At 44.3% G+C, this 25,176-nt stretch overlaps 1 protein-coding gene across 1 annotated transcript in view; it reads left to right on the forward strand.

Annotated features, from left to right (window-relative positions):
* The window catches only part of LOC142752137 (caspase-3-like), a 36,203-nt gene that overhangs the window by 3,886 nt on the left and 7,141 nt on the right, over positions 1-25,176 (forward strand). Inside the window, exons 2-3 of the mRNA XM_075860199.1 lie at positions 18,436-18,528; positions 20,369-20,499. Of these exons, the coding sequence (XP_075716314.1) occupies positions 18,458-18,528; positions 20,369-20,499 (202 nt within the window). The 5' untranslated portion in view covers positions 18,436-18,457. The remainder of the gene's footprint in view (positions 1-18,435; positions 18,529-20,368; positions 20,500-25,176) is intronic.

Consider the following 25,176-nt stretch of genomic DNA (forward strand, 5'->3'; position numbering starts at 1 on the left):
ACTGACGCTCCTACTTCCTCTTATTTAACTTGGAAAGAGATCTGGGCATGTCCTTCACTTCCAAACAGGAGGATCGCTTAGCTCTTATTCACACGACAGGGTTTCCCGGCCGGGTGACGGCCGTTCATAAATCGGCCGTCACACGTCTGCATTAGGAACAATAGACCCCTAATGGGGCTGTTCACAAGACCGATTTTTTTTTTGACTACCCAGGAAACCTGGCCGTCAAAAAATGGGACATGCCCTATTTTCGGCCGTTTACCCGGCCGCCCGGCTCCCGTAGAAGTCTATGGGGCCGGGTAATACACGGCTATCACCGGAATGTGTCCCGAGTGATGGCCATGTATTCCGTTGCTCGCGCTCGCTCTCCTCCTTTTCACAGTGCAGAGTGCATGTGAGGAGGAGGGTCTTTTTTTGCTCCCATTAGGAGTCGGAATCCCCAATCTCTGGTCGGGGATCGGGGATTCCGCTACAGGAGAAGTGAGTGACTACACTGTCCATATATGGACACAGCGACGTCACTCACTTCTGAAGCGGAATTCCCGACCTGTGGCAGGGAATTCCTCTCCAGGAGAAGTCAGTGACTACACTGTCCATATATGGACATTGAAGTCAGTGACTTCTCCTGGAAGGGGGGGGCTGGGTGGCATTACCTGCCGGGGGCTGGGTGGCATTACCTGCCGGGGGCTGGGTGGCATTACCTGCCGGGGGCTGGGTGGCATTACCTGCAGAGGGCTGGGTGGCATTACCTGCAGAGGGCTGGGTGGCATTACCTACAGGGGGCTGGGTGGCATTACCTGCCAAGGGCTGGGTGGCATTACCTGCAGGGAGCTGGGTGGCATTACCTGCAGGGGGCTGGGTGGCATTACCTGCAGGGGGCTGGGTGGCATTACCTGCAGGGATCTTGGTGGCATTACCTGCAGGGGGCTGGGTGGCATTACCTACCAGGGGGGCTGTGGCATTATCTACAGAGGGCTGTGTGTGGCAACAAATTTAAATGAAATTCATCCGATTTTAAAATGGACAGGGAAAAAAACGGGTCAAAATCGGCCGTTAAAAACTGCAACACGGCCCGGAACGGATGCAAACCGGCCGGGAAAAATGGCATTTTTTTATCGGCCGACACTCGGACCCTGTCGTGTGAATGAGGCCTTAGGCCTCATTCACACGACAGGGTTTCCCGGCCGTTTATAAATCGGCCGGCACCCGGCTGCATTAGGAATAATAGACCCCTAATGGGGCTATTCACACGACCGATTTTTTGACGGCCGGGAAAACCGTCATGCTCTATTTTTGGCCGGGTACCCGGCCGCCCTGCTCCCATAGAAGTCTATGGGGCCGGGTAATACACGGCCATCACCGGAATGTGTCCCGAGTGATGGCCGGGTTTTCCGTCGCTTGCGCTCTATCTCCTCCTCCTCACAGCGCAGAGTGCATGTGAGGAGGAGGAGTTTATGCCATTCGGACGAATGGCTGTACACTGTGTGGCAGGGCCGGGGTGTACAGCAGGTGGAAGGGAGCGCTGCGCTGGCTCCCTTCCCCTGCTTGTTTTAAAAGCGCCCTGGCCCGGCGACACCTTCCATGGCTGTAGCGACGCCACTATAGGTATCTCCCCGCTCTGCTATGTGCTAGCTCCATTTTAGCTCCCTGAAGGAGCGGAATACCTGTGTGTTCGGGGATTCCGCTCCTGGACAGAGCGCTTGATGTCTCTGTCCATATCTGGGCAGTGACATCAGGGGAAACTCCTGAAGCGGAATCCCCGAACACATAGGGATTCCCCTTCAGGAGTTGCCGCTGATGTCACTGTCCAGATCTGCCCGGCCCGGAACGGATGCAAAAATAATGCAAACCGGCTGGGAAAAATGGCCGATTTTACCGGCCGATACTCTGGCTCGGGCGGGACCCGGTCGTGTGAATCCCGCCTTTAGGCCGGGTTCCCACGTAGCATAAATGTTGTGGAATTGCCGCAACAGAATTCTGTGCAGAAAATCTGCAGCATTTACAGTAGCAGCAAAGTAGATGAGATTTTGAAAATCTCATGCTCATACTGCGGAAAAAAAACTGCAGCGAAAACGTTAATTTACCTGCAGTGCAGAATTTAAATCCGCAGCATGAATTCAATGGAGATGTAAAACCCGCAATAGGAAGCCAAGTGTTGCGACTTTTGCGGCGGAATCTCAGCGATTCCACCGCAAATATCGCAACCCAGAATTATTTTTTTTCAAATTTATACTTACCGAGAGCTACCTGCTTATTCCTCCAGTCCGGCCTCCTGGGATGACGTTTCATCTGATTGGCTGCAGCGGTCACATGGGCTGTAGTGTCATCCATGGAGGCTGGACCGGGCGGCAAAGGAGGGACGTGCTGAGTAGATGCTCAGTAGTGCGCCGTCTGGTTAACATAGCCAGGGGTTGTATTCTGGTCCTGTGGAGACAAACTACTCCTCCCTCAGTCGCTCTGTGGCTTAACAAAATACAGGAGATTATAAGAATGGAGGACCTTACCGCTTCTTTGAGAGGTAATAACGCTCGAATCCTGGCAACTCCACTGAATTCAGATCCCTCTCTTTCTTGTAGACTTATTTGGTCCCGTCCCACCTCCTCCCCTTTTTCTTTTTTTTTTCTCTTTCCTCTCTTCCTCTTTTTATTCCTCTTTGTTCCCTGAGAGATTTTCTTTCTCTTTTACTCTTATATGCTTTCTACAATTACCTTTTATAACTTAAAGGAAACCTTTGTACATTAGAAATCAATATGCGTGCATGTTACTAAGTCCCTGCAGAAAAAAAAGTTGTACTTAATCTGTTTTATGCATGTTCTCTTCTCTAGGGGCGTTTCCCAGCACTGGTCACATGTTCTCTTCTCTAGGGTCGTTTCCCAGCACTGGTCACACGTTCTCTTTCCAAGGAGCGTTTCCCAGCACTGGTCACACGTTCTCTTCTCTAGTGGCGTTCCCCAGCACTGGTCACACGTTCTCTTCCCTAGGGGTGTTCCCCAGCACTGGTCACACGTTCTCTTCTCTAGGGGCGTTTCCCAGCACTGGTCACATGTTCTCTTCTCTAGGGGCGTTTCCCAGCACTGGTCACACGTTCTCTTCCCAAGGGGCGTTTCCCAGCACTGGTCACACGTTCTCTTCTCTAGTGGCGTTCCCCAGCACTGGTCACACGTTCTCTTCCCTAGGGGCGTTCCCCAGCACTGGTCACACATTCTCTTCCCTAGTTATGCATACCCACGCCCACACAGTTACATAGTGGGTATGTATTTCGAACCCTACCCCTCTGAGCTTTTGCTCAGGATCTTCTCACTACACTATAGCTCTCTGCTAACACAGGGGAGATGTTGCGCCCTCTGTCACAACATCGGCACATCCGTGACAAGATCGCGGGCACCGATGGTTTTCCATAGCAGCCTGGGGCCTAACAAAGGCTCCCAGGTCTGCCTTCAGCAACTGCCTATTCTGCCATGCCAGACCCACGGCCTAATAGATTGCCTGTCAGTTTTACACTGACAGGCAACAATGCTTTGGTATACTACGTATACTCAGAAGATCGCAAACTGAAGTCCCCTAGTGGGACAAAATAAAAGTAAAACGGTTAAATAAAGTTTATAAACTATTTGTCAAAAAAAAAATAACACCTACGTATATATGGTATCGCCGCGATCGTAACGACTCAAACAATAAAGTTAACACATTAATTAAACCGCCGGTTGAACAGCATCTAAAAAAAAAAAAGAGCAAAAATAAACGTCAAAATTACTTTTATTTGTTACGCCCCCATAAAAAAATAAAATGAAAGTTAATCAATAAGTCCCATGTATCCCAAAATAGTACCAGTGAAAACTACACATTGTCCCGCAAGAAACAAGCCCACATATGGCAACATTGACGGAAAAATTAAAAAGTTACGGCTCTTGGAATGCGGTGATGCAAAACAAGTGATATATATTTTTTTTTACCCTTATACGGCTATGTCGACGAAATAAAAAAAAAAGTTATCACTCTTGGAATGTGACAGTGGGAAAAAATTAATAAATAATCCTTGGTCACTAAGGACAAAAAAGGCCTGGTCATTGAGGGGTTAAGACCAATGAGAAATGTGTTTTATTTAACAAAAAACATACAATGCAATAAAAAAAAAACTGTGCAAAGGCATAGTCTTTAACCCGTTAGTGACCGCCCCATAGTGTTTTTACGGCGGCCACTAACGGGCTTTATTCTGATGGCAGTAGCCTTTTTACGGCGCTGCATCGGAATAAGTAAACAGAGCAGGGAGCCGTTAAGGCCTCGTGCACACTTACGTCACCGTTTTCACGGCCGCTTTTGACGGGTCCGTGAACCCGTTTTAGCGGCCGTGTGGTTTCCGTGTGCACTCCGTGTTTCCGTTTCCGTGCGCCGAGCATGGTACTGTCCAGGGTGACAGTACCATGCTCGGCACGCGGAAAATACAAGTCAGAAGTGTCAGGATTCTGAGTACGCATGACGTCCAGGCTGGATGGTCATGTGTATTCATTATCAGGACACTGTAGTAATGTTAGGGCTTGTGTATGTAGCTGCACATAGTGATATAACTATATCGCTAGTGCAGTGTAAATGAATGGAGAGGAGTGCATGATGCCGATTGGTCAGCGTCATGCACTCCTCTGTACAACGCCCACTTGGTCGAAAGTAAAAATACGCCCACTTGGGCATTAAGAAAGCTCATTAGCATAAACAAAAATCGCTCCTAACGTGAAAAAAGATCGTTTTTTAAATAAAAAGCATTACTGTCACCTACATTACAGCGCCCATCTCCTTATGTAGGAGATAGGGCACTTATAATGTGGTGACAGAGTCTCTTTTAGGTCTAAAATAGGCTGGTCATTAAGGGGTTAATGTATAGTGTACCATGTTTAACCTTTAATTGCCTGTGAGCCGGTATTTGTACTGTTTTTTATGGCGGCCTGCGAGATGACAATTGCGTTGTTTCTTTATTGCGGCTTGCTAGATGAAATTTCTATTTTTCTCTTTTCCTGTTGAAAAATTCCAAAAATAAGAAAAAAAATATCTATATAGTTTGCCCAATCAGTGGTTAAAACATCCACTTAAGGCCTCATGCACACGACCGTATTTTTGTCCACCCGTAAATACTGGCGTAAATACGGGTCCGGTGTCACCCGTATTTACTTCTGTATTGCAGTGTATTACTGTCTCTGGCATGGCCTAACAGACATTCCCTAGAGGCAGACCTGGGGGCCTTTGTTAGGACCCTGGCTGCGATAGGCAACCCACGATTGCATCGCAAAGTGCCGATCGGGTGAGAGAGGGAGCCCCCTCCCCCTAAAACCACCCATATGGGCGGTTGCTTTTGAACAACTTTTGAAGTGCCGACCTGAAAATGCGGCACTTCAGAAGAACTAGCCAGAACCTCAGACGTAAAAAGACTATACTATAAAGGAAGTCTGTCAGGAGTTTTCATCCCCAAAACTGTTGATGCCGCAAGTTAGGTATGTTTCCACTGCTTTCCACTGTACCTATGTCGATGACCTTAAAGGGAATGTGACGCTTTTTTTAGTTAAACAATTAGTGTATAGGTGATTAAACATTGTTCTAATTTTTTTCACGAGTCAGGAAATATTATAAATTAGATTCTAATTTATAATATTTCCCAGTGCTGGTCACTAGATGGAGCAATTCTCAAAATTGCAGCATTGCATGTGGTAAAGCAACCACATTGCTTTATGCTGCAAAATTGGAAAAAACTCACTCGCTCTAGTGAGCTCTCAGAATCCCCCCTCGTTTATCCTGGCTAGTGCCGGGAGAAACGAGGGGATTGAACGGTCAAACCTCCTACACTGTGTGTCGCCATTTTTTGAGCTAACACACAGTGTAGTAGGTTTACATACACTAGTAAACACACAGTAAAACACTTACATACACAGAAATAACTTACCTGCTCCAGTCGCCGCCGCTCCCTCCGGTCCGTCCGCTCCGTCTGCTACCGCCGCTCCAAGTGCACAAGTCCGGAAGCCGCGACCGGAAGTAGTAATCTTACTGTCCGGCTGCGACTTCCGGTCTACAGGAAAATGGCGCCGGACGGCGCACAGTTCAACTTGAACTGTGTGGGAGCGGCACATGCGCCGTTCCCACACAGACGGCGTACAGCATAGTGGATGGAACGGGCCCCGTTCGCATTCACTATGGAACTGTAGCTGCCGTATTCCATGTCTGTATGTGTCGTTAATCGACACATACAGAAATGGAAAAAAAAACACAAATAAATATAAAAGTTTTTAATAAAACACTAAAATCAAACTGATGTAAAACATTTTTTTTTTCGTGACACTGTTCCTTTAAAGAGGATCAGTCACCAGTTTATTAATTCCCTATCTCTTAACTCTCCTAACTAATCTAATAGGTGCGATGATACTGATAACTACAGTGTGATTTTTTTAATTATTGTTTTGCCAAATGGGGAGTTACTCTTTCTTTTCACTCTATTGGCGGTGTAATGTTTTCTGTATGACGCTGTCCATTCATCGTCCTACAGTTCTCCTCTTCCCAGCCCAGCAACAGAGTGATCATATAGTATACAGCCTCCTTTCCCGACTGTGTTTTTAGCTGGTGATACCTCCGGTTGTTTCACAGCTAGAACTGCGATTAGGATCTCATTTCTCACACAGTGTGAAGCAGCTTCATGCTGATTGGACAGGGTCAGAGGCTGAGAGGCAGCTCCGCCTCAGGAGAATCGGTGCTGTTGACATCCACTTGTCTGGTATAACCTCATTTGCATATTCAGAAAAAAAGCTCATAACTTTTAAAATAATAAACTTTTTGGGACACAATTTTCACCAGCATTATCAGTGTGACAGCGTCTGTCAGATTAGCTAGGAGATTGGGCATTAATAAATAGTCTCCTTAATGTATATATTAGCTTGCAATTGTCATCCGTTCACACTTCATATTTTCAGGCGTGTTTTGGAGCGTAAAACAATCGTATTTCACTCCAAAATACACTTGAAATATGCTTGCAAACCGCTTCTGTTGGGAAATACGAGATGTATTTTTACGCTGCTAAATTAAAAGCCACTTTCTCTTGAAATCAGACTCTCATATTCTTGAGCCTGAACATATTCCGTGTAAACGTAGCCTTCCACATCCACTGGTGGACACCCAGTGCTATGGTCTTTTTTTCGGACGTTTTTTCCATTGGATTCTCTAAAATATAGTACTTTTATTAAACGGCTCTAGTCTTAGGGTTGTCGTACTGTTATAAATGTATGTTACAAATTGTCAGCACATCAAGTGCGATCACTTAAAGAGGCTCTGTCACCACATTATAAGTGCCCTATCTCCTACATAAGGAGATCGGCGCTATAATGTAGGTGACAGTAATGCTTTTTATTTTTAAAAAAACAATCTTTTTTCACAACGTTAGGAGCGATTTTGGTTTATTCTAATGAGCTTTCTTAATGCCCAAGTGGGCGTATTTTTACTTTCGACCAAGTGGACGTTGTACAGAGGAGTGCATAACGCTGACCAATCGGCATCATGCACTCCTCTCCATTCATTTACACTGCACTAGCGATATAGTTCTATCACTATGTGCAGCCTCATACACAAGCCCTAACATTACTATAGTGTCCTGATAATGAATATACATCACTACCAGCCTGGACGTCACGTGTACTCAGAATCCTGACACTTCTGAATCTTTTTTTTTTTTTTGTGAGATTCCGGCAAGTGAAACCAAATCTCGCGAGATCACGGAGCTAAACGAGATTTCGTATCCGTTGCTGGAATCTCACAGAAAAGAGTCAGAAGTGTCAGGATTCTGAGTACACATGACGTCCAGGCTGGATGGTCATGTGTATTCATTATCAGGACACTAGTAATGTTATGGCTTGCGTATGTAGCTGCACATAGTGATATAACTATATCGCTAGTGCAGTGTAAATGAATGGAGAGGAGTGCATGATGCCGATTGGTCAGCGTCATGCACTCCTCTGTACAACGCCCACTTGGTCAAAAGTAAAAGTACGCCCACTTGGGCATTAAGAAAGCTCATTAGCATAAACCAAAATCGCTCCTAACGTGAAAAAAGATCGTTTTTTTAAATAAAAAGCATTACTGTCACCTACATTACAGCGCCCATCTCCTTATATAGGAGATAGGGCACTTATAATGTGGTGACAGAGCCTCTTTAAGGTCCTATTACACAGCCTGATATGGGCTGTGAAAATGAGCGCCAATCAGGGAGACCGTTCGTTGTTCGGCGCTCCTTTCATAAGGCTGCCTCCGGGTACCAAAAGTTATGCAGGGGACAGTGATGGAATCAGAAGGTTCCGACCTGTATAGCGGCCGTGCTGGGTTACTGCAACTCTACTTCTATTCTCTGTAGAACCCGTTTTCGCCTGTGGTCGCACTGCAAGGGAACTACGCACTTGCTGCTAGGTTCCCCCACAGATTACTACTGATCACTGGGTTCCATGCAGGAGAACCCTTTGTGATCTGCTAATCGTCTGCGGTCAGTTCTAACAAAAATAGATTTTCCAAAGCAGACAAGCGCTTTAAGGATACTAATATGTTGCAATACGCTGCAACTTTTTAAGCATGCCTTCAGGGCAGGGTTATAAACTGCCTGCTGCCAATAGGTGTGACTAATCGTGTACACTAACTTCATAGAATTTATTCTTCATGGGAACTCGCCTAAATATTTAATTTCATGTACTTCATTCATATTTCCTGCTGGAACTCGTACACTCCAAGTATGCCATATGTTTTGAGTGTTCTCTATTTCCGTCAGTCCTTTACAGCTTGGACTTTGCTTCCAAGCGCTCATTACATAAAATGCAGTGTAGCCGCTGTCAGTTACTTTCTTTGTACGGTCACTTTTGCACTTTAAGTTACGAGCCCTCGCTGCGCTTTATTTTACCTTCAGCAGCCACACTCTGTCCCTTGTGTTTATATCACAGTTGTTCTTCCTTTAACATTTAACATGACCGTGTATATCAAAACACAGCCCCATTTCTTGTAAGCTGTGAACAGGAATGTCTCCTGAAGACAACCATAGGGCATATGAAAGTCATAGAGGCTCGCTCGGGACCCACCAGCTGACTTAGGCCTAAGGGTATGTTCACACGATTAACAAAATAAGTCTGAAAATACAGAGCTGTTTTCAAGGGAAAACCGCTCCTGATTTTCAGACGTTTTTTGAGCAACTCACGTTTTTCGCGGCATTTTTTACGGCCATTTTTGGAGCTGTTTTCAATAGAGTCTATGAGAAAACGGCTCCAAAAACGTCCCAAGAAGTGACCTGCACTTCTTTTGACGAGCCGTCAATTTACGCACCGTATTTTGATAGCGACGCGTACAATGACCGCTCGTCTGCACAGAACAACGTAAGACCCATTGCAAGCAATGAGCAGATGTTTGCCGACGTATTGGAGCTGTCTTTTCAGGCGTAATTCGAGGAGTAAAACGCCTCCATTACGTCTGAAAAGAGGTCGTGTTCACATACCCTTATTCACACGAACGTGATTAATGTCCGTGATAGGGCTTATTCAGTCGAACGTGTAATACGGCCGTGCAACGCGCATGATTTTCACGCGCCTCACACGGACCTATGTTAGTCTATGGGGCTGTTCAGACGGTCAGTGATTTTCACGCAGCGTGTTTCCGGTGTGTAAAACTCACGACATGTCCTATATTTGTGCGGTTTTCACGCATCACGCACCCATTGAAGTCAATGGGTGCGTGAAAATCACGCGCAGCACATGGAAGCACTTCCGTGTGTCGCGCGTGATTCGCGCAACAGCAGATCAAGAAATAATGGAAAAAATAAAACCACCTCCTTCATTTCTTTTTCTAAACATCAAAACCGCGTGTCATAAGGATGGCATATGCGTGAAAATCACGCAGCAAACACTTAGCGCTAAAAACGCACACGTTCATGTGAATAAGGCCTTAAGCTGTTCATGACTATAGACAGCCATTCATTTTATTGCCTTTTATGTAATACTGTATTTGCCACTGCAGGGCAAAAGTTTAGCCAGACACAACTTTCCCCGGAAATGCTGTTTGCCGGTGGTGCAGGTCTACAATGGGTTTACTTGTTCCATGAATGTAGAGGTGAACCCTGTATTTGTTCATACAAATAAAGCACATGAACAGATGAATGTGGTGGTGTTTGTTGGACTTGTTTTTCCAGTGTCTCAACCTCAAGTGAAACAGTGGTCATTCTTCATGTGTACATGCGCTGCGTTTCAGGTGTATACAGCTCTGCTATTGTAATCTAGTTTGTCAAAGGAGTCCCAGATCTCTGGAAGATCTTTTTGCAGGGTGTAGATTAGGGTTAGGCAACGTTTTTTTGTTTTTTTTTGTATGGCGTGCCAATAAAGAGAACTCAATGATGGCGTACTCAGTGTGCCACGCAAACATGAGAGTCCTATAAGATACGTGCCAAAAACCAGTTAATTAATTTTATATTTCAGTGTGATCCTTTCCCAGACTATCTTTCCAAAGATGATCCATCTGTGGTGCATACGAGACTACTGAACACCAGCTGGCAGAGGTGCACATGAGGGTATGTTCACACGCTTAATAAAAAACGTCTGAAAATACGGAGCTGTTTTAAGGCGAAAACAGCTCCTGATTTTCAGACGTTTTTGTAGCAACTCGCGTTTTTCGCGGCGTATTTTACGGGTGTTATTGGAGCTGTTTTTCAATGGAGTCCATGAAAAACTGCTCCAAAAAGTGACATGCACTTCTTTTTCGCGGGCGTCTTTTTTTTCTTTCCGTATTTTGACAGCGACGCGTAAGATGACACCTCGTGAGAACAGAACACTGTAAAGCCCATTGCAAGCAAAGGGCAGATGTTTGTAGGCGTAAATGGAGTCGTTTTTTCAATCATATTTCGAGGTGTAAAACGCCCGAATTACATCTGAAAACACTCCGTGTGAACATACCCTCAGAGAGACCACGGCTACTAAATACCAACTTGGGGGCTCTGCAGTCAGGAGAGCGCGAGTACTGAACACCAGCTTGGGGGGGTGCACATAGGAGAGATTGCGGCTACTGAACACCCGTTTAGGGGAATTGCACATAGTAGAGAGAACTGTCAACTTTTGCTCTTTCTTTTAGAGTGGTCACTGAACTCCGTCCTTGCGGCGCTGATCACCAGGAGAGAGTAGCGCTGCATTGAATGGCAACGCTGAACACCAGAGAGGGAGCAGTGCTGCATTGTGTGCTTGCGATGCCTAGTGTTCAGTTGCATTGGTGCCACAGTTTGCTGAGCCCTGGTGTAGATGATACACAATGGGGACGAGATTTACTTGTCAAAATGTGCCAGAATTAAATAATGGACAAGGGTGTATATATATACTAGTCCTTCACAATGAATTACAATATCATCAAAAAGTTAATTTATTTCAGTAATTCAATTGAAAAAGTGAAACTCATATTATATAGATTCATTACACACAGAGTGATCTATTTCCAGCATTTTTTTTCTTTTAATGTTGAAGATTATGGCAAACAGTTAGGGTATGTTCGCACAGCTTATTTTTGTCCGTTTTTCGGGCCGTAAACGGCCGAAAAATCGGAAGCAGAACGCCTCCAAACATCTGCCCATTGATTGCAATGGGAAAAACGGCCGCCAAAAAAGAAGTGCAGGTCACTTCTTGGGACGTTTTTGGAGCCGTTTTTCATAGACTCTGTTGAGCAACTCGCGTTTTTCGCTGCGTTTTTTACGGCTGTTTTTGGAGCTGTTTTCAATAAACGTCTGAAAATCAGGAGCTGTTTTCCCTTGAAAACTGTTCCGTATTTTCAGACGTTTTGACTCCGCGTGTGAACATACCCTCAATGAAAACTCAAAATTTAGTGTCTCAAAAAATTAGAATATTGGGTAAAAGTTGAAGATTGTAGACTCCTGGTGTGACACTCTAATCAGCTTTAACCCCTTCCCTCCTCGGATTTTCACGTTTTTGTTTTTTCTTCCCCACCTTCCAAAAGCTCTAATTTTTTTTTTCCGTCGATATAGCCATATGAGGCCTTGTTTTTTTGCGGGACAAGTTGTAGTTTTTCATGGCACCATTTATTGTACCGCATAATATACTGGGATGCTGGGAAAAAATTATTTGTGTGTGAAATGGGCAAAAAACAGATAACGCAATTTTTGGGGGTTTTCTCTTTACGGCGTCCATCAGGCGGTAAAAGCTACATATTCACCTTATTCTGCAGGTTGATACGATTACGGCGATACCAAATTTATATGTTTTTATGTTTTACCACTTTTTAAAAAAAAAATAAAAAATCTATTTGCTAAATAAAAAAAAATGTTTTGGGTCGCCATATTCTGAGAGCCATAACTTTTTCATTTTTAGCGGTGTGAGTGCTTAAATCTTGCAGTGCGAGCTGTAGTTTTCACCGATACCATTTTTAGGGTACATGCAACTTTTTGATCACGTTTTATTCAATATTTTTTTTTTGAGCGGTAAAGTGACCAAAAAAATAACAATTTGCGTGTTTTATATACATATTTTATTTTACGGCATTAACTGAGTTGGTTAAACAATGCTATATTGTTTTTCTTTGAATACGTTTTTGTTTTTTTAGAACATAAAGTTGTTTTTTTTTGTTTTTTGTTTTTGTTTTTTAAACCGTTTTTTTACGTTTATTTTTTTTTTATTAGTCCCCCTACTGTATTGCAGTATATCATGATTCTGATAGTCTCCAAAGATGGCAGACCTCGGGGCCTTTATTAGGCCCCCAGGCTGCCATAACAACCATTGTAAGTGGCCGATCGTGCCGCGGGTAGGCGCGATGGCGTGTTTGAGTGGACGCCCCCCTGATTCTAACAATTTAAATGCCGCGATTGACTGCAGCATTTAAGGTGTTAAACAGGTGGAATCAAAGTGATCTTTGATTCCGCCCGTTGCAGTGAGGTATTACAGAGCCGTCACCCGCTGTGTATGGCGCACACTCAGCCTGTCAGCGCGCTCCATACTGCCCCTTAACCCTTGTCACGTACAGTTACGTGATAATGCGTTAAGTGGTTAAAAGGACTTGTCTGTTGCTCGGGTCCAAAGTCCTGTTTTCAGATTAAATGAAATCTTGCATTTCATTTGGAAATCTCGGTCCCAGAGTCTGGAGGAAGCGTGGAGCGGCATCAATCCAAGTTGCTTGTGCTCCAGTGTGAAGTTTCCACCGTCAGTGATGGTTTGGGGAGCCATGTCATCTGCTGGTGTTGGTCCACTGTGTTATATCAAGTCCAGGGGCAACCCAGCCGTCTATCAGGAAATTTTCCAGCACTTCAGGCTTCCCTCTGCTGACCAGCTTTATGGAGATGCTGATTTCATTTTCCAGCAGGACTTGGCACCCTCCACACTGCCAAAGTACCAATACCTGGTGTAACAACCACAGTATCACTGCGCTGGATTGGCCAGTAAACTCGCCTGACCTAAACCCCATAGAGAATCTATGGGGTATTGTCAAGAGGAAGATGAGACACCAGACCCAACAATGCAGACGAGCTGAAGGCCGCTATCAAAGCAACCTGGGCTTCCATAACACCTCAGCAGTGCCACAGGCTGATCGCCTCCATGCCACGCCGCATTGATAACACCTCAGCAGTGCCACAGGCTGATCGCCTCCATGCCACTCCGCATTGATAACACCTCAGCAGTGCCACAGGCTAATCACCTCCATGCCACGCCGCATTGATAACACCTCAGCAGTGCCACAGGCTGATCGCCTCCATGCCACGCCGCATTGATACAGGAATTCATGCAAAAGGAGCCCCGTGTTACTATATGTGGTAATAACTTCGGAATTCTTTTACCTATCCAAGCGATTCTGAGATTGTTTTCTCGTGAATATTGTACTTTATGTTAGTGAACATTTTTTTGAAATTGGGCTTATATAATATTCTAATTTTCTGAAATACTAAATTTGGGGTTTTCATCAATTGTTCGCCATAATTATCAACATTTAAAAGAAAAAAATGCTGGAAATAGATCACTCTGTGTGTAATGAATCTATATAATATGAGTTTCACTTTTTTATATGAATTACTGAAATAAATTAACCTTTTGATGATATTCTAATTAATTGAGAAAGGGTAGGGCAGAAGAAATAACGAGTGTTGGTTAATGTGTATGGCCACCTTTTAGGGCTCGTTTACACGAGCGTGTTATACGTCCGTGCGACGCGCGTGCTTTTCACGCGTGTCGTACGCACCTATGTTAGTCTATGGGGGCATGCAGACAGTCCGTGAGTTTTTCTCAGCGTGAGTCCGCTGAAAAAAACTCACCACATGTCCTATCTTTGTGCGCTGTTCGCGCATCACGCACCCATTGAAGTAAATGGGTGCGTGAAAACCACGCATGTCACACGGAAGCACTTCCGGTCGAACAGCGTGATTCGCGCAACAGCTGTCAAATGGATGAATGAAAACAGAAAAGCACCACGTGCTTTTCTGTTTACAAACATCCAAACGGAGTGTCATCATGATGGCGGCTGCGCAAAAATCACGCAGCCGTGCATCATACAGGGCTGACACACGGAGCTGGTAAGTGCATTTTGCGCACGCAAAACGGCGCGTTTTTTGCGTGCGCAAAATGCACACGATCGTGTAAATGAGGCCTCAGGGTATGTTCCCACACACTGGATGCGATGCAGATATTTTGCATCAAAAATTCTGTAGCCAAATCTAAAACACAAGTAATTCAGTCGCAGAAATCTGCAGCAAATAGTGCGTTTTTGCCGCGCACATTGCTGTGGAAACGCAGCAGTTGTACCTGCGGATTTAGTGTAAAAACTGTGTGGACGCTGAACAAACGGCAAAATTCTCCTCTACATGGTGACATTCTTTAGCCACACTGGCAACTTAGGCAACATGTGATAGCAACAGTGGGGACAGCCTTCTTTTGTTTTCACTGGTCCCGCCTATGATACCTTGGAGCAGTAGCGAAGAGTTAGGGTATGTTCACACGCACTATTTACGGACGTAATTCAGGTGTTTTACGCCTGGAATTACGGCCGAAAATACTGCTTGAAAGCGGCAGCAAACATCTGCCCATTCATTTGAATGGGTTTTACGATGTACTGTGCAGACGGTCATTTTTTTTACGCGCCGCTGTCAGAAGACCGAGCGTAAAAAAGACGCCTGCGTCAAAGAAGTGCCTGTCACTTCTTGGGACGTAATTGGAGCCGTTTTCCATTGACTCCATACAAAAACAGCTCCAATTACGTCCATAATGGACGCAGCGAAAAACGCCTGCACATGCCATTACGTCTGTAATTCAGCCGTAACGGACGTGCACGTGTGAACATACCCTTAGTGTCCCAGACACATTGTTTTTCAGGTGTAATACGATGCTGTAGCTACAACAAGGAGGGATGTTGCAATCTGACATTACGTTCTATGTCATCTTGTAGCTCTAGCCATTCATATATTTATTTCTGTTACTTATATGGCCCTATGCATTCCACAGCACTGTACAGAGATTATAATTCACATCAGTCCCTGTCCAATCGAAGTCAACTGCGCTATTGTTTCCGTTGAAAAAACGGAAACCGGCCAGAACAGTGACAAACTGAAGCCATTAGCAATGTTTCCGTCACCATTGACATCAAGGGTGATGCAATCGGAAGCTATGGTTTCCGTATGATTTTCCGTTGAGGGGTCCTCAGACGGAACCCCTCAACGGAAAGCCAACGCTGATGTGAACAGGCCCTTATTGCATTTTCTTTGTAAAACAACAAATAATATAAGGGTATGTTCACACGAGGGCGTCCGTAACGGCTGAAATTACGGGGATGTTTCAGCCTGAAAACATCCCCGTAATTTCAGCCGTACTGGCATGTGCAGGCGCTTGAACGCCGCGTCAATTACGGGCGTAATTAGCGCTGCTATTCATTGGAGTCAATGAATAACGGCTCTATTTACGGCCAAAGAAGTGACAGGTCACTTCTTTGACGCGGGCGTCTATTTACGCGCCGTCTTTTGACAGCGGCGCGTATATTACGCCTCGTGTGAACAGACAAACGTCTGCCCATTGCTTTCAATGGGCAGATGTTTGTCAGCGCTATTGAGGCGCTATTTTCGGGCGTAATTCGGGGCAAAAACGCCCGATTTATGTCCGTAAATAGGCCGTGTGAACATACCCTAACATATTTGCCATAACAATCTATGGAATAAATTTATAACCTATTTATTGTTTTTTTGGTTTTACTAAAGATATATTTTTTTCTGTAATTTCCCGATAACATTAATTAATAGACTTTTAAATGCTAACATATGTATACCCCAAAATGGTACCTAAACAAAGTACAAAAAAATCTGTCCGAAAATAAATCTTTGGGTCTTGAAGGCCAAAATTGACCAGATGCCTAAAATAGTTATCTGACTTGTGAGATTTTTTTTATAAACCGCTGCAAATGTTATAAAACAAATAAAGAATCAGTACTGTCCTTTTCTTTCCCCTGGGGATCTAGCGCTGGCGCTCTGGCGGTCCTCCCGGTCCTTATTTACAGGCACCTGGCATGTGACCACTGCAGCCAATCCGGGGCCTCAGCAGTCAGGTGCCGCGTTCCTAGGATCATGATAGTTGCCAACACTATTTAAAAATGGTAAAAAAAAGTAAACTGCCCTGACGTATGCCAAATGGTCACTGTTAACATGTCAGGTCAATGGTGCCCTATAGATACAGTCGGTGTATGCATTGGAGCTTTCCTGAAACATACGCCATACATAAACTGCAAACGCAGTGTGAACATGTCCGTATTGTTACGATTTTAAGGATTACCAGTGTTTGATATTTGCCCAGTGTAAATGCGCAAAACAATCGATCATAAAAGTATTGTTTATCATTGCTGAAAACGTATCGTCCGTGTATAACAATTATCGTTTGTTGAATTGAAAATGATTTCTCCCATCGTCCGCGTTCTTCATCAGTCCGGCTCCACAGCTGTCCACATATTTTGGCTGCTTTTTAACAAGTGTTCCCAGCAGCTGCAGTTTTTCCTGCTAAGCATTGAACTGGTTTAGTCATGGGTATTCGGACCAAGCAATTTTTGGGCATTTCATCGCAGCAGCTATATGAGTTCTTTTTTCAGGTCAAAATTCTGCCATGTATTTCTTGTTTTGTTTTGGGTTTTTTTTTCTAGACCCATAGAGGGATCTCGCCTTACTTTTAAGGCTAAGTTCACGTGACAGATTTTACTGGCTGAAACATATAAGGCTGATTTTCAAGAGAAATCCGCCTCTGAAATCCAGTTGTTTACTAGCGTTTTTTTAATACGCAAGCATATTTTGAAGCCTAATTTCAGAAAGTTTATTTGAAGCGTCAATGAGAGACTTCAATCCGCTCGTAAAACCCTTCAAGAAGTGTCACTTTTGTATCGTCTTTATACACAGGATTTTTTAATTTAGCGGTGTAAAAACACACCTCGTATGAAGTACACAGTATATTTCCCATTGAAATCAATTGGGAAGCTGTTTGCAGGCAAATTTCAAGTGTATTTTGGCACGTAAGATAAGTGTTTTACACGCCGAAATACGTCTAAGAATATGCCGTGTGAACATAGCCCGAACCTACAGTATGGTATGATACTATGAATGTCAGAATATTGTACCTGCATATGCACAGGTCAGGTCCAGCAATCACTGGTATTGATCTCAATATATCTTTTCAGAATGAGTGTGTGTGTGTGTGTGTGTGTGTGTGTGTGTGTGTGTATTCTTATTTCTTTTTTGCAAGCTGTTTAACTGATTATCCTTGAAACAGGGATTTAGTGTTGCTCAGGTGGTGCAGCAGGTGCATTACCCTCAAAGCCGAGAAGTGTTTCTATATAATACAATGAGATCACCGTCCCCAGAGGTAGAGGAGGACAATTTCTAGCACATTACCTCATAAAGATGAAGTCATCATTGACTCTGTCATTAGAAATAAATAATTCATGGTTGTATACTTCTTTTATTCCGTGCTTTGGAAGAGGGACCTTTTTATCATTTATGAAGGTAGTGCCTAAAAGTGTGAATATTCTGGATTAGTTTCTATGCCTTCCTGTCATGTTTTTACATTTACTAGTGTAACATTTCTGCGAAAATTTACCGTAAAAAAATCAGCGTCGTCTCTTCCCATCTATCCTCTTAAACGGGCTAAGATCTAGGGTCGTGGACTGTGCTAAATGGAAAGGATAGCGTGGACTACCTTTTTTTTTTTTTTTTTTTTTTCTTTTTTGCATTTGTAATTTTACATTTTTGTATGAATATTTATACAATTTACTTAAAAGGAAAAAAAAATTCTGCTAAACAGAACCTAATCCGAATGAACCCATGTCATCCCATGGTATTGAACGATGTCTCATTTTAAATGATATATAACACCATATTACAGAAAATCTTAAATATGTTAGAATTGTCTTATTAAACCATAAACTGACTTTTTTTTTTTATAGACTTAAAGAAAGAAGAGGCAGAATGGCAGATAACCAGAATGGTTCCCACACCGGAGACAATACTGATGCTGGACCATATATGTCTAGCCACAAGTAAGTGTTTGCATTATATTCTTATTATTTCATAACACCTACGTTTGATTAGAACTAAATGGCCTAGTTCACCATATTGTGAAACAAAATATATTTAGGACAAAGCATCCACGGTGGTCAGAGATACAAAATTTGTTAGTAACAGGTAGGGCCAGATTAAAGCTGCCAGCAGTATGGAGCAGTTATTTATGATGGGGCCCCCTGGCGCCTGCATCTAGTGTCCCCCCCCCCCCCCCCAGTGTGATGACGCCAGCATCGCATGAGGCACAAGAGACAGCAGATTTATAAGACTGCGACCCGTATAGCTACACCACTGGATAGAATTAGATACATTGTCTCAGAAGACCGAATAACAAAATAGGCTAAGATACCATGGCTCCGCAAACAGGATTACACATAAGATTAGATACAACAGCTCAGCATACAATATAACATGATAGGCTTAGATACCGCGGCTCAGCAGACCGTATCACACATGATAGGCTTAGATACCAGACAACACTTTGCTTGGGGCCCCAGAAATGCTAAATCTGCCCCTGAGGGTAAGTACAGTTGTCTCAAAGACATCTGTAAAGCGTGCCCCACACAGTGCCCACTCCAGATAGTGTCAGAGCCCGCTGTATAGTGCCACTTACGATTCCCTTTAGAGATACTGACACACAGTGCCCCCGTAGATGGTGCCACACACCCCTTGTATGTAGATAGCCCCCCTGTAGATAGTGCCCCCAAAACAAATAAAACCTTTTACTCACCTAGCCCCGTTCCTGCGACAAATGGCATGTTACACAGCAGGCCTCAGACATGTTAGTCCTACAGCCTATGAGACACCGAGACGTTGTAAAGAGAAGTGTATGACACTGACCAATCAGCGTCAAACACTTCTCTCCATTCATTTTTAGCAGTACTCGCAACAGCGTGATCTCGCGAGTACTGCGATGTCTATTCACACTCCCGACACTTCAGTAAATTTTCTGTGAATGACAGCACATCATGATCTCGCGAGATCACACTGTGTTGTGTGAGTTATGTCCCACAGACCCTTTACCGAAGTGTCGGGAGTGTGTATAGATATCGCGTCCTGGCTGGAGGCAATGTCTATTCACTCTCAAGACACTTCGGGGTAAAATTAATGTGGAATACACTTCTCTTTACAACGCCCAGTTGGTAAAAAAGTAAAAACACGCGTGTTTTTTTACAGTAGTCACACTGCTGCATTTATTTCTATGGAGCTGTTCACATGGCCGTTGTTTTAACGGACAGTGTGAAGAGCCCGTGAAAAGATAGGACATGTCCTATTTTTGTCTGTTTTCACGGATCCCTCAATGGAATCTGAGGGATCCGTGAAAACTGGTCTCTCATGGGTGTGACTCGGACGTGAAAAATGGTCGTTTTTCACATCTGAGTTTACACTTGCTCGTTTGAATAAGTCCTAAGTGAGAGCGGAGAGCTGCTGGAATTTCTTCTGTGGGTGACCATAGGCTGAGCTGAGAATGAGAAGTGGTTCAGCATTACTCAATTCCTGTCTTTCACCATCTCCGCTATACACAGTAATTCTACTTTCAGAGGAAATGTCAAATTCCATATTCATGTATTCCTAATGAGAGAGATATATATATATATATATATATATATATATACATACACACACACACACACACAATTTTTTATTATCACAGCCTTATTTCATGTATTTTTAGTTTCTTCTATAAAGTATTACACAGAAAGTGAAAATGGGTGGTACTACCTTTTACCATGATTACCAGTAGCATTATTAAATAAACACTGTATATGTATAAATGTATTATATTCAATTACTTATGGCTTTCTTATCTTTTTCTAGTGTAAACTTAAAAGGTGGCACAACAAAAGACCAGGCATCTAAATTTTCTCATAGATTCTCATATAAGATGGACTATCCAGAAATGGGATTGTGTATCATTATCAACAACAAAAACTTTCATTCATCCACAAGTAAGTTAGATAAATGCTTTACAGTGATATACAGTGTGTTTTGTGTTGAACATGAATTTTCCCTGATTTTGTGCCTATGGTATGCTTGACTTAGAGCAACCCTCTGGTCTTGAGACACCATTTTAAATATGATGGGGTGTATGGAGCAATATCACCTGGTGCTCTCCAGTTGTGCCCCTCTGCCGTGTATTCACTGTTTTTAAGGTCCCCTCTGTGCTGTCCCAAAAGGGCTGCAGTGCTTCTTAGACTGAGTCTGAGACACTCCCACTGTCCTTGGATTGGCCGGAGCTGCACACGTGAGCAGTTCTGTCCAATCCGAAAAAAGGAGTGTCTTAGACAGTCTGAGAAGTGCTGGCCATTTTGAGACAACACAGAGGGGACCTTAACCCGTTAGTCCCCGTGTGGTCATGGCTGGACTAGGGGTATGTTTGTCATCGTTCCCTACCTTGCATTATGTCGGTGCGGCTGCGCTATGTGGGACGGTTCGGGCCGTTTCGGCCCATCCACTCTCTATATGTGGGACTGTGGCACTCTGTTTTTAATGTCTTATATTTTACGTCTGGTGCCCCATTGGTTCATTATGGTGACACCAATCGTATGTTGTCACCGTATTTGGGGTCATCATGTTGTATCGCTGGCCTGGGATGCTTTGCTTCGATGATCTTGTCTGTTTGGGCTTCATGGGACATAGTGTTGCTTTACTGCTGTTTTTTCTGGTTCTGATATGCTGATACGGCGGTCTATGTGTTTGTGTGTTGACTTCTATTGTGACTTCTTTATCTATCGCTCTTTGAGTTCCGTCCTTTGCTGTAGCACAGCGTTCGGTTCGGTGCTGTGTTGGTTTGATGTGTTCGGCCGCCTTTGGCTCCCCCCCCGTTACTAGCGATGCAGTATGCATCGATTTCTATTGGCCAGGTGGTTACCAGGGGGCCGGCCGGTTGGATGGGCGTCTGTTCTGACGTCTCTTGATCCTATTGGTGCGGCTCGACCATGCCCGTGGCCGGGGAGGTGGGGTTGGAGTTGTATAAGAATTCAGCATTTCCCCGGCGCGCATTGGGACCGACATCAGATGTCTCATGCGCGCCGAAATTCAAACGAACAGCATTATACATGCTGACCGGCCTTTTCATTAATAAAGATAATTAGACAAAATATACCCCTGAGGACGCTCCCCTATGTGGTGCAGAAACGCGTTGGGAAGTGTGTCTTTTATATCTGTGGCAGGCAAATCCATTTAAATATTTGTCAGCACGCGGGGCAGGACTATATGTGCGGGGTGTATGTTACATGTCGGGCACTCGTATTTTGGTGCTAATTGCATGTCCATGCTCCGCAAGCTATCGTGTGCTATCTGGATTTGCTTGCCAACGCCTGTATCTGGATTCTTTGGCAATCTTTGCCCTACATTTTTTAATGATGAATTTTGCTAAATAAAATTTTTTTTTTAAACATTTACACAGGCAGATTTACTATAACCTGTTAGTGACCGCCTTTTCACGGTAGCCACTAATGGGCTTTATTCTGATGCATAAGCCTTTTTACGGCGCTGCATCAGAATAAATAAACAGAGCAGGGAGCCGTTAAATCTCCCTGCTCTCCGCTACCAGAGGTAGCTGGGGGCATCCCTGCTCGAACAGGTGAGATCTATATAAGTATCGATCTCACACGTTTAACCCTTCAGATGCGGCGCTCAATAGCGAGCGCCACATCTGAGTAGTTTTGGAGAGAGGGAGGGAGCTCCCTCTCATCCCACTGACACCCGGCAATTAGATAAGTGTCTCCGATGGCATCCGGGGGGGCCTAAAAAAGGCCCCCAGGTCTGCCTGTAGTACATGCCTGCTAGGTCATGCCAGAGACATGGCCTAGCAGATGCCTGTCCATTTTAAATGGACAGGCGGTAATACACTGCAATACAAAAGTATTGCAGTGTATTATAAAAGAGATCGGATGATCGCATATTAAAGTCCCCTAGTGGGATAGCGTGCGTCCCCGCAGTGTGGAGACAATCTTGCCCTCCATCGGTGGGCATGTGGTTCAGCAAAATCCAGGAGATTATGAGAATGGAGGACCTCACGGCATCAATGAGAGGATCCCACGCCAACTTTCTTAAAACATGGCGCTTCTGGATTAGGTTTCAATCATCTGTGGAGTATAGGACCATCATGGCCTCTTGAGCATAATCCCTAGGCCCATTACGTCAGGTCAGTTCTCTCTCCTTCCTTTTTTCCTTTCTGTCCCCGCTTCTCTTTTGTTTCTCCTTAGCTCGTTCCTGTGCCCTTACGGGTTATTATGCATGGCTGCGGGTTCAGGGTGCATACAAGAGTTTCCTTATCAATATTGATTTCAACTGTATGTTGTTATTCTTTGTGTTCTTTGCACTCCTTGTAATTCCATATACTGGCCTGTGGGCCGATGTCCGTGCTGCTTATGTCTGCACCATTTTATTTTCCGTTTTTCAATACACAAATATAAGAATTAAAAAATAAAAATAAAAAGTCCCCTAGTGGGACTAGTAAAAACAAAGTTTTATAAAGTTAATAAAATACCACACGGTAAATGGCGTAGATTTAGGATGCAAAAAAAGCGTGGTGAAATTTCAGGGGTTTTTTCTATTCTCCCCCCCCCCCCAAAAAAAGTTAATAAAAGTAAATCAAATAATATGTACCCCAAAATGGTGCTATTAGAAAATACTTGTCCCGCAAAAAACAAGACCTTATCCGTCTATGTCGACGCAAAAATAAAAAAGTTATAGCTCTTGGAATGCGACGATGGAAAAACGTAAAAAATACCTTGGTCATTAAGGTTTAAAGGGAACCTGTCACCAGCATTTCACCTATTAAACCAGCAATACCTGGTGGTAGTGGGTGACAAATCATTTCTATATAAGGCCTTATTTACACGAACGTGTTAAACGTCCGTGGGACGGCCGTTGAAACAGCGGCCGTCCCATGGACCTATGTAATTCAATGTGCCCCGTCACACAGCCGGTTTTTCAACGGACCGTGTGAAGGGTCCGTGGGAAAATAGGACATGTCCGTTCTTTTCGCGCATCACGCATCCCTCCATAGACTATGGTGGATGCGTGACATCGCGTCCCGCAGCGCTGAGCACGGGTGCACCTCGGACGTGAAAAACAGCAGTTTTTCATGTCCGAGATGCGCAGCGCTCGTGTAAATAAGGCCTAACCTATAATTATCTGCTTAGTCGGCTCTGTAAATTTAGTATTCAGCTTTTTAGTGTTCCCACACCGTATGCAAAGGAGCAGAAAAGAGTCAAATCTTCATTCCTCAAGTCTTTCCGAGTTTACCCGCCTCTTTACTTTTGATTGGCAGCTCCTCGTCTTCCCCCAGCACATAAAATCCCGCGCTTGTGCATTGATGTGCTATTCTGGTTTGTGCGCACAAAGGGACACCGGATTATTACGATAAAAAGCAATAAATATTTGTAGACTGTTATTTACAGTCGGAGGAGGAGTTTAGGAGAGGGGATAACGGCAATGAACTTTTTATAGCAGCGGCCAGTGAGGGATAAGTAAAGTTCAATAGATGAAATGCTGTTGACTGGTACCCTTTTAAAATAGGCTGGTCATTAAAGGGACAGTGTCGTGATTATTTTTTTTAAAATTAATTTGTGTTTTTAATAAAATATTATATTGACTTTATTGAATTTTTCACACAAAGTTATTTGTTTTTTTTATTAACACTTGCTTACTTTACTGGGGGCTGCCATGTTTTATTTCATCTGTGTATGTGTCTCTTAAGGACACATACACAGATGGAATATGGCAGGACAGTGCATAGGACACAATCCACGTGAGCCGTTCATTGCATCTGCCTTCTGGCTCTGTACTGCGCAGCCGCATTTCCGAGCCACACCGCAGAGAAGCTGGTTTGTAGGGAGATAGCAGGCGCCAATATGAAGACCGGCTGCGCTGCAGGTAAGGTGTGTATGTGTCTCTCTCTCTCTCTCTCTCTCTCTCTCTCTCAGAGAGCAGAGCTGAGTGTCTGTATGTAGCAGAGCTGAATGTGTGTGTAGTAGTGCTGTGTGTAGCAGTTCTGAGTGTGTCTGTATGTAGCAAAGCTGTGTGTGTGTGTGCAGCAGAGCAGAGTGTCTAATTAGCGGAGCGGAGTGTGGGTGCGTGCGCAGCTGTGTGTGTGTGCAGCAGAGCGGAGTGTCTAAGGAGCGGAGTCTGGGTGCAGCGGAGCGGAGTGTGGGTGCGTGTGCAGCTGTGTGTGTGTGTGTTTGTGTGTGTGTGTGTGTGTGCGCTCGCGCAGCAGAGCTGTGTCCTATTTTTGTGCAGCAGAGTATGCATGAGCGCCGCTGATCCTTCATAGCCGCTTATCAGCTGTTTTGAAGAATCCGTGGCGAGCACCCCCCCCAACACACACAAATCCCCCCCAAACATGCAAAATCAAGCGTGTTTTTTTTATGCGTTTTTTTGGCACGTAAAATGCGGGGAAAAAAGGTCAAATACACGCCGTGTGAACCTGTCAACTGAAAAGTCATTCACTTTCATCATTCTAAGGGTATGTTCACACGCAGTGTTTTCAGCCGGTTTTTGTGCCGTAAACGTCCTGAAAAATCGGAAGCAGAACGCCTACAAACATCTGTCCATTGGGAAATACGGCGTTCTGTTCCGACGGGGCGTTTTTTACGCGGCCGTTTTCCAAAAACGGC

Source organism: Rhinoderma darwinii, chromosome 1, assembly GCF_050947455.1.
Source record: "Rhinoderma darwinii isolate aRhiDar2 chromosome 1, aRhiDar2.hap1, whole genome shotgun sequence".
Classification (NCBI taxonomy): domain Eukaryota; kingdom Metazoa; phylum Chordata; class Amphibia; order Anura; family Rhinodermatidae; genus Rhinoderma; species Rhinoderma darwinii.